The 10,215-nt window shown below is 42.9% G+C and overlaps 1 protein-coding gene across 1 annotated transcript in view; it reads left to right on the top strand.

Annotated features, from left to right (window-relative positions):
• Positions 1–1,626, top strand: part of EFHD1 (EF-hand domain family member D1) — a 41,136-nt gene extending 39,510 nt beyond the window's left edge. Inside the window, exon 4 of the mRNA XM_015426829.1 lies at positions 164–1,626. Within this exon, the coding sequence (XP_015282315.1) occupies positions 164–298 (135 nt within the window). The 3' untranslated portion in view covers positions 299–1,626. The remainder of the gene's footprint in view (positions 1–163) is intronic.
• Positions 1,627–10,215: the final 8,589 nt, after the last annotated feature.

Here is a 10,215-nt window from a genome sequence, read left to right on the forward strand (position 1 = left end):
AAAATTTAGCCTGGATCCAGTCCAAGATATCTTTTAGAGGCAATGGGTTATTATGAATTTCCTAAAGAAATTGTGCAATCAGGCCCGTGTTATAATTTACCAGATCGTAGCTGTCCTGGAGAAGTGACAGACCTTTCTTTACATTTCTACCACTGCATTATAGGTTCAAGCATTGTCTTCAGCCAGTAAGTTTGAAGCAGAGATCAAAGCAGAACAGGATGAACGAAAACGTGAGGAAGAGGAGAGGAAGCACCGCAGAGCAGCTTTCCGAGAGCTCAAATCAGCATTCAGTCAATAACTGAGGCAACTCATCTGCCACCTAAGACTGGTGTACATTCTTACAAGCTGTGCTGTAGATTGGACACGCACCTCAAGAGGAACCGTAATAGATTTGAAGCTCTTTTTTAAAAAAATGAGCAGACAGCTGAACTGGTTGCAGATATGCCACATACATTAACATTTGCATCATGCCAAAAATGGTTCAGGTGACCCTTCACTGTAATGGACATGGCATAGAAGAATTAAAATATTCTAATGCTGAAGTCTGAGGCAGAAGATTGGAGTGCCTAATAAGTAATGTTTGAACTGATCCAAGTACATCTTGGTCAGAAAACAGGTAGAAAGTCACAGCTTACTCTTTCTTTTTATTCTGAATGTCCCTGCCTCATAGTTATATAACTTTATGTTTCCTTTCTGTATATCTTGTAGCTCCTCCTTAATTTCCCCAAATCATTTATTGCTTTCAGGGGAGCAGGCGCTTCTTTTAGATATAAACTGTATTTCTTTTGTGTGCAGACAATTGTTCCAGACCCTCGCACATGCTAATTTCTCTTATGTGCTCCCTGTCCTAGCAAGCAGGCTTCTGGGGCAGTCCCATTAGTGGGGGTAGAGGGGAAGTGCCTTTTTATGTAATTCAACTTTGAAACAATGCCATTCAAGGGTATGAGCAGCTGCCACCACCCTTTCACATGTGCGCATAAATGGCTCTGCTCTAAGCAAAAAAAAGATCTTATTAATAGATTTTTCTGATTCTGCCTCTCTGGTCACATTCCATTGCATCTTTGGTGTTGGGTCCATAGCCTCTTTTTTCAGTTTGGAGGGAGTAACAAATCTGACAGTTAAGTGGTTAAGAGAGTTTGATGGCATATCAGTTGACCACCTCTGGAAATCTTCTACCCTCTTGTGGTCATGTGTGGGAATGCAACTACTTCTTTAGAGTTTTTACTTAATTGAAATTAGCAGTTCTGTTTGGCAGTGTTTCTGCTTTGAAAGGGAAATAGAGTTTAGGTTCCAAAACAAGAAAGTGACATGTCAGTACTGTCCAACCAACTTGTACTATATTCAGAACAGACACATGTATATATGTCTGCATATATACAGGGGTGTGTGTGTCAAGTTCTTTGTCAAGTTTATTCTCATTCCATGTAACAGATACTACATTCTTGTTCTTATTTTCACTTGAGGTTTTAGCTTTTTACACTGTGACACTAAGCTGTGAGTGTGGAATAGCAAAGGGAGTCCATCTTATATTAAACAATAAGCGGGAGATCTGCTGAACAATTAAAACTTTACTTGCAAGTCCACAGATTATATTTGATAAAAATCACACTTTTTAGATAAAAATATTTATAATAAATGTTTTATACATTACAAAGTTTGAATTATTTTTTCTCTTCTGTTGCTTAGTTGTACAAATAAAACATTTCTAACTTGCCAAATGCTAGCTTGAAATCCTTTGTGCCATCTCTTCAGAATTTGTTGGTCTAGATCTCTGCTCTGAAAAATGTGTCTGCATTTCATATTGAAGTCAAGAGATATAAGTCTTAGTACTCTAATATTTTGATGACAGCACAGAGTGGTTGCACAGAATTACTATTCTGACCCTAATGCTCAGGGGAGCCACAAAGACTACTTCCTGAGAATGTTGAATAATTGTATTAATTTTTGCCAAGGCTTCCCAGAGTGTGGGTTGGACAATATTCTGAGGGGCCTGCCTAGTTACCCTAGAGACCCAAGGAGCTGGAATGGTGCCACTGAGACTGCTGTAAAATAATTGGTCCCTTTACAAAGATGGAAGTGTGATTTTGAGCCAATCAGTGTGTCTCAGCCTAGTCTATCTCTCTGGACTATTGTGGGGATAAAATGCATGGAGAGATTAGGTACGCTATCCTGAGCTCCTTCAAGGAAGAGTGGAATGTAAAGAATAATGTATGGTATACATAGAACCAATTACTAGCCTATTCATGCTAACAGCAAATCAGGTCACCTATTTTCATGTGATGTTTGGATTGGTTCCGGTGTGGATGGAGCTCATAAGGAATCTTTGAAGGACCTGTGGTACCCCTGAATTGCACCACCGCCACCCCAAGTTTCCTCTGACCTGTCCAAGGGCACCTTAGAGCAACAAACTTTATTCTGGCACAGGCTTTCATGAGTCAGAACTCATTCCATTAAATGCACAGGAGTGTAAACTCATCTGGCCAATACATAACAAAGATGTGTGGTGGGGAGGAGCAGCTGGTTGAAAACAAGATCCAATACAAAGGGTAATCAATTCACTTGCAATAGATTGCGAAACACTCCCAGTTATTGTTAGAAAGTCAAAAAGTAAAACCTACTGCAGGATGAACTGAGGTATGCACATACAATGGGAGGCTACAGAGGTATAGGTGAATAATTAACATCTGTGAGGGGGTGGAATATACAAGATAGCAGCACCTACAGTGAGTAAGATGACCTGGCCTGGTAGAATTCCTGGTGACCTGGATCAGTGTGCCACTTTTGGAGCCATTGTGGAGTTTGAGAGGTATTGTGTAAAGAGATTCTGCATGTATGTGTGGTGTTTGTGATACTTGTTTTAAGCTACAGACAAAGATCCAGTGGAAAATCACTGCTAATGGAAGGGATTCCTGTCAGTGGAGTGGACCTTCCTTGCCTGCAGAAGTCCAAAATGCCCTTTGAAATTCTACTGCTGGGGAATAGGGCACCCCTAGAAACTGGGGGGGGGGGAGCTAGGGGTCTTTAACAGGAGGAGGGAATGTGCAAAAATTACCCCACTTCCATCAGTGGAAGCTTCAACTGGATCCAAGCCAAAATTCTCAAAACTGTCTTGCCAGTTGCCACTGCCTTCAAGAATGTCTAAGTAGGAAGAAAGAAACCACAAGTGTACCCAAGACAGTTTTTATAGACAAAGCAACACTTCTTTTATTGAATTTGTACTTTGGATCAGCAGGTTTTACTTCTGACAGTATTAACATGAGTACAGGTTCTGTTGCTTGCGTTCCTGTTTGTTTCACTGCCACCTACTGAAGTATCTCTAAGCAGCGTACTGATACAAACATGTTACTGCCCCAGCAGAACACATCTCCAAATGTTAAGCAAGGAATAATGAAATGAGAAACTCAAGAATGAAAGGGGCTAGTTGAGGCAAAACAGCTTCCTCTTGAATCACCTGCACTGTAAAAAGTTCCTTTTTTTGCTAGCAGTTGTAGAAATCGTTTGCAATATACTACTCTAAAGGTAAAGGTTCCCTTGCTCGAAAGCCAGTTGAATCCGACTCTAGGGTTGCGGTGCTCATCTCCGTTTCAAAGCCGAAAAGCCAGTGCTGTCTGAAGACGTTTCCGTGGTCATGTGGCCGGCATGACTAAACACCAAGGCGTACGGAACGCTGTTACCTTCCCACCGAAGTGGTACCTATTTATCTACTTGCAATTTCTTGCTTTCGAACTGCTAGGTTGGCAGGAGCTGGAACTAGAGATGGGAGCTCATGCCATCATGCAGCACCCGGGTCTCGAACTGCTGAACTACTGACCTTCCACAGCCTGCAGTTCTCTTCCTAGAGCATCTACACTTCCTCAAATGTAACTGCTATTCCAAAAAGGCTTAAATAATGGCAGAGTGATCTGGCATCAGTAGTTTCATTTCTTGGAATTATATCCCACTTCTGAAGCAGCATTAGAATGGAGGATAATAATAAAAAGTTCTTTTTATGTTACTTCCCAGAGCAGGTCGAAGTATGTGTTTCTCTCCCCCCCCCCCCCCCCCCCCCCCCCCCCCGCCCACTGCGCATCACTCCATCCATTGTTTTTAGGAGAGGAAGAGCTGGACAACATTAAGAATAAATTGGGATTTCTTTAAAATGGCAGTATAGTGCAAATAAGAGGACTACTTCAATGATATAATTCTTCTTACTTAATCATAGCAAATGAAATCTTTCTGTATTGAATGGTGTGAAGAGAATATTTCAGGTCTGAAAGAATCTTTCAGAACAGAACAGGGAGGGACTTTCTTAGAGGCATTTGTATCATCATCATTTTCATTATCCATGTGCCTTTTTGCAAGACATGAATTGTCTTTTGTAATTGTAATTTTTTTCCAGGCTGCTTGCTCTTGCTGTACCAGTCTTGTGGAAATCTAATAGAAGCAATTCAGTTGATAAAGATAAGCAAAGGCTAAATGCCAGTGGGGTAGCTGTTTGCAGCAAAAACTGAAATGAGTCTTTTGTGGTATATTAAAGACTAAAAGATTTATTGAAGCATAGATTTTCATCAAATAAAAGTCAAGTTCATCAGATGCATAATGCTAAATGAGAATTTATGGGCAAAGTCTTGACAGGGATGCATCCGTCTTTGTATTTCAAATGATGGTGTAAGATGCATAGGTGGTTGCTGGGCTGTAGAAAAATGCTTAGGACAAAGTCCTGTCATTTTCAATATAAGTTCCTTTGTTTATGTAAATGTTTTAGCTTTAAAATGTTTAGAATTATTTCTGACTTTTCCTCGCATTGTAATTCTTATAATCTTGTTCAGGACATGACAGAGCATTATGTGTGAGGGACATTCTTGGGCCAGGCACATTGGCCTAAGTCTCCTAGATTCCATTTTGAAGCCAAACTCCTTGGACTGCATAAGCAAATAAGCAGCTGACTTGAGACTATTCCTATTACACATTCTTCTCAAATGGCATTAATGCTAAAAGCATTCTTTGCCCTGAGCATGGCACTTTCTGGAAGGAAACCATCAAAGCTTTCTGTTCGCATGGAGTCAAGTAGGTAGGGACCACTTGTGGTCTTCTATCCCTTTGAGATACAAAGTTTTCTCACGAAGCTGTACAGCACCCATTGTTTCCCAAATAGGATAGCATAGAGTGATCCTTAGTAAGAATGGCAGTTGTAAGCAACCTTATCATGATTCCTTTGTGCAAAATGGTAAGTTGTGCTTTAGCTCTTGGGAATTCGGAGTTTCTATCTCTACCCCATGGGCTGAATATTCCGCCCCCCCATCAAAATATAAATTTGTCCAATCTGACCCTGATCTGAAATCACTACTTCATAGAATCATAGAATCACAGCATTAGAAGGGCCATACAGGCCATCTAGTCCAACCTCCTGCCCAATGTAGGATCGGCCTAGAGCATCCGTGAGAAGTGTTTGTCCAGCCACTGCTTAAAGACTGCCAGTGAGGGGGAGCTCACCACCTCCCTAGGTAGCTGATTCCACTGTTGAACGACTCTTACTGTAAAAACATTTTTCCTACTATCCAGCTGGTACCTTCCTGCCCTTAATTTAAACCCATTATTGAGAGTTCGATCCTCTGCTGCCAACAGGAACAGCTCCCTGCCCTCCTCTAAGTGGCAGCCCTTCAAATACTTCCATCATGTACCCCCTCAACCTCTTTTGTATTAAAGATACAAAAAAATTAAAAAGGAAGGTGGGAAATAGGAAAAAAGGATTATACAAAATATTTACATTTATATAGGACATCCATATTAAACATCTATATATCTAATAGCGAAGTGGCCCCCATGCATGCGGATACCTAAATCCACACACTGGGGGCGCTTGGGGGGGGGAGTTTTGTGCACACGTGGGGCGAGCCCCAGGTGTGCACAAAAATCTAAAAAAACCCCAAAATATTGGGGGGATATTTAAATCCCCCCCAAACTGACAGAGCGTTTCCTGCGCATGCGCAGGAAATGCTCTGCAGCCGGGCTCGCCGCCGTAGAGGGGGGGTTAAGAGAGCAGCTTGAGTGCGGGGGGGGAGGGGAGCGAGCGACCGGTGAGGCCCAGCGGCTGCAAGCCGCGGGCCTCGCTTTGAAGCGGGGGGGAGAGACTGGCAAGGCCGGAGGCGAGGGGGGGTGAAAGACAGCCCCTCGGAGCCGGGAGCTGGGAAGACAGACTGCCGAGGCCCGGCGGCTGTAAGCCACGCAGGCCTCGCTTCGGAGGGGGGGAAAGAGAGAGAGAGAGACACTGGGGAGGGGGGAAGAGCGAGAACGGGGGAAGAGAGAGAGACTGGGCCCCCCCGGCAAGCTGGGAGTGGTAGTTGAGGGGGGGTGGAGGAGACGGAGGAACTGACGGGAGGGGGGAGAAGCTTACGTGCTTCCTCCTCCTCCGCTTGCTCTATGTGGAGCTCTCCCGCTCCTCCCCCCCCCGTGATTTTCGCGGGTCCCCTTTCTTGTATTGTATAAAAAAACAAATTGAATTTTTCCCTAAGTCATTCATTGCCATTTTAACAAGACATTTACAATTACAATTACCTTGAGAGGACAGAGAAATAATAAAGAAAAATAATAAACAACACATATTTTAGATCTATTCCCATTTATATTATATACCTCATAGATAGTAGGACTGTGATATATTAAAATTAGCAGTTTACCAAACCACAAATAGTATTAATCTGATGGTGATTTTAAAATATTGATTTTAATACAAGTTAAATACTTTGCTATATATGGCCCCATTAACTATTTAATAACATTAATATCTTAAGAAATCTTAGGACAGAATGAGATCACACAAGCTCTATCAATAAAATAAAGAAATGATATAACATCATACAGCGTATATTATTATAAGAGAAATATTAGATATTAAATATGGACTATATCCCCATTTTCACACTTCCACGGTTATACAACTTCATCAAATAAATCAGACATTTCAGAGTATTAATTTATACATAACATCTTCAGTGAATTATATATTTTCTCCCCAATTATAACATAAAATATCAATTTCCATTTCTCCTGAAATTCTTTAATCAATCTTCTTTTTACATAGCTTGTCAGCTTTGCCATTGCTGCATATTCTGCTAATTTGTCTTTCCAGTTCTCTCGGTTTGGACATTCTTCTGCTTTCCATTTTATTGCTAATATAACTCTGGCCACTGTTATCATATAGCTGAATAGATCATACAAGGTTCTTTCAATATTCTCAGGTAAAATGCCCAATAATATAGTCTCAGCTTTCATAGTGAATTTGATTTTCAGAATGTTCTGCATTTCTGCATGTATTTCTTTCCAGTATGTTTTGTCATTTTACATGTCCACTACATATGGTTGAAAGTACCATCCATCTTTTTGCATTTCCAACAAGTCCCTTTATAAATTTTGTCCATCTTCTCAATGTCTTTTGGGGTAATATACCATCGATAGAACATCTTGTACCAATTTTCCCTTAATGCTTGGCTAGCTGTGAATTTTATATTCTTCATCCATAAGGTTTCTCATTGTTGAAATGATATCTCTTTATCAAAATTCTGCATCCATTTTATTATACATTTTTTAACCTGTTATATCTGTGTATCGTATCGGAGTAAAAGTTTATAAATTCCTCCTAATAGATTATATTTTTGTTGTGTAACTATCTTTTCAAATTCAGTCAATTCCCTTATTGTGCTTCTGTGTGTTTAGACATCCTTTTAAGTCTTGAAGTTAATTGAAATTACAATAACATTGTATTTTTTCCCTTCTTCTTTTATCTGTTACCAGTACTTCACTCCTCCTTGTCTCCATATGTAATAAAGTCATTGTTTTTTCTCACATGTTTATCATAATATGCATTTATGGATGACATTAAAGGAGATATTGGAGGACTAATTCTTCTTTGTATAATCTCCCAGATTTTAAGTAAACTGTCTCTGATTACATGGTTTTTATCTTGCATTGTGCTATTTCAAATTGATTTCTTGATCCAAAGATAACTGTGTAGTCCTTCATCCAAGTCTGCTGCTTCTAATTTTATTTTAATTTTTATGTAATATAAAACTATAATAAAAATAAATAATGTTATTGATCTTTTGTCTGGATTTTTTATCCAGTCTGCAATCCAGACCAGGCTAGCTGATTGGTAATATAATTTGATGGTAGATACTGCTAAGCCTCCTCTCTTTTTCTCATCTTGTAAAACTTTGGATCTAATTCTTGGCTTTTTGCCATTCCAGATAAGCATATTTATTTAATCTTCGACGTGGTCTCTGTGCTTCACACCCATGGGATCTAGTGCGCATGCACTGGATCGATTGGCATTGCCGTAACATCAATGAACAGCCAGTACGGCTGTTCGAGACCCACCACGGCCGGGGTAAGCTCCCGGCCCTAGTCCCAGCTCCTGCCCACCCAGCGGTTCGAAAGCATTAATATTCAGCAAGTAGATAAATGGGTACCTACCCCTAGGTGGCAGGGGGCACCCTCCTCCTAGTGTGGTGTGCTGCGGAGGCACCGGCAACGACAGCGGCAGAGTGGCGGCGGCGGGGCAGTAGAGCGATGGAGTGGCGGAGAGTGGCCTGTGAGGGTGGAGAATGGCCTGTGAGCGCAACGTGAGTGGCGGAATCCAGCGGAGGTGAAGGCGGAGCCATGGAAGTGTGGTGGCGTGTCGGCACGGTGCGGCGGAGCCAGAAGGACGTTGGTCGGAGCTGCAGCTGACGCGAGCCGTGCACCGGATGGGCCCGCCAGAGGAAGCTGCTGGACCGGAAAGAGATCTGCTCAGGACATTGGAGGTGGAACGCCGACTTCCGAGACCCGCTGGAGGGAGCCAGATAGCAACCAGCCCTGCTGCCGGGTGCTGGTAGGCAATCACTCCCCTCTATAATTGTGGCCCTAGTTAGGAATCAAATTGTATGTAAACCGCTCAGAGACCCTTCGGGGTCAGAGCGGTATATAAATTGAATATTAAATAAAATAAATAAATAAAAAATTGTAGCAAGCTCTTTTAACGGATTTTCACACCCGAACCTCGGGCATGCGCAGGAACCCCACCGCGCATGCCCAGAGGGGAGGGCACGGACATCCCACCAGTTCCTTTCTTACCGCCACGCTGGAAAGACCTTTTTCTTCGTTGTCTGATTGGTTCGCGTGTTTTGGCTTTTTGCCTCACGGCTCTTTGGATTTTTTCCTCAGTTTATTCCTTTTCTTCGTTGTTTTTTCAAAAAACTTTAAAAAACCACCTTTTATTTTCTGCTGAGGGGGAGGTTGCTGCGTTACCTCAGTCGGGCCTTCGGGCTACCCCCCTCACCCCTTCTTTCTTCTTCATTTTGGTTTTTATGGAGAAGAAGTGGGGCTTTTTTAATAGGTGCAAGGGTTGCGGTAGTAAACTTGCTCCTCCTGACCGTCATACCCTTTGCATACTTTGCCTCGGAGAGTCTCATCGACCCGAATCCTGTCACCACTGTGCTCGCTTTTCAAACCAGTGCCGAAAAAACCGAGCTGCGCGCCTTAAAGTGGCCCTGCTAGAATCGGCTCTACATTCTTCCTCAGCGATGGACGCTGAGAAGAAAGGGTTGCGGTAGTAAACTTGCTCCTCCTGACCGTCATACCCTTTGCATACTTTGCCTCGGAGAGTCTCATCGACCCGAATCCTGTCACCACTGTGCTCGCTTTTCAAACCAGACCCGAAAAAAACGAGCTGCGCACCTTAAAGTGGCCCTGCTAGAATCGGCTCTACATCCTTCCTCAGCGAAGGACGCCGAGAAACCATTGACATCAACGGCTCCGGCATCGAGGCCTGCCTCAGATATCAGCCAACCGACACCGAAGCCTCCAGCATCGAAGGCACAATCCTCCGCTTCCACGCCGATGAAAAAGAAGTCCAGGCCAAGTAAGGAGCAAAACTCCGCAAAGAAGGGCTCTTCCAAACCCCTTAAGGCGGCAAAGAAGGGAAAAGTAGCGGTGGCTGCACTGGGTGATGCCCCTAAAGTGCCTTCCGCTCCAACGACTGTATCGATACCGGAGGCCCAAGTCCCTCCACCGATACCGACCATCCATGTCTTGGACTCCCTGTCCACCAAATGGAGCGTCCTTACTCCGACATCAAAACGGTAGAGCTCCTAAGTCATCAAATGGATGCAGAGCCTTCTCTGTCTCCTTCCCCGTTGTCGACGGTATCGGAAGCTCCCGACATCGATCCACGTTGGCACAGATATGCTTCATGCGACACGG

Source organism: Gekko japonicus, unplaced genomic scaffold (genome assembly GCF_001447785.1).
Source record: "Gekko japonicus isolate JY-2015 unplaced genomic scaffold, Gekko_japonicus_V1.1 scaffold14, whole genome shotgun sequence".
In the NCBI taxonomy this organism is placed as follows: domain Eukaryota; kingdom Metazoa; phylum Chordata; class Lepidosauria; order Squamata; family Gekkonidae; genus Gekko; species Gekko japonicus.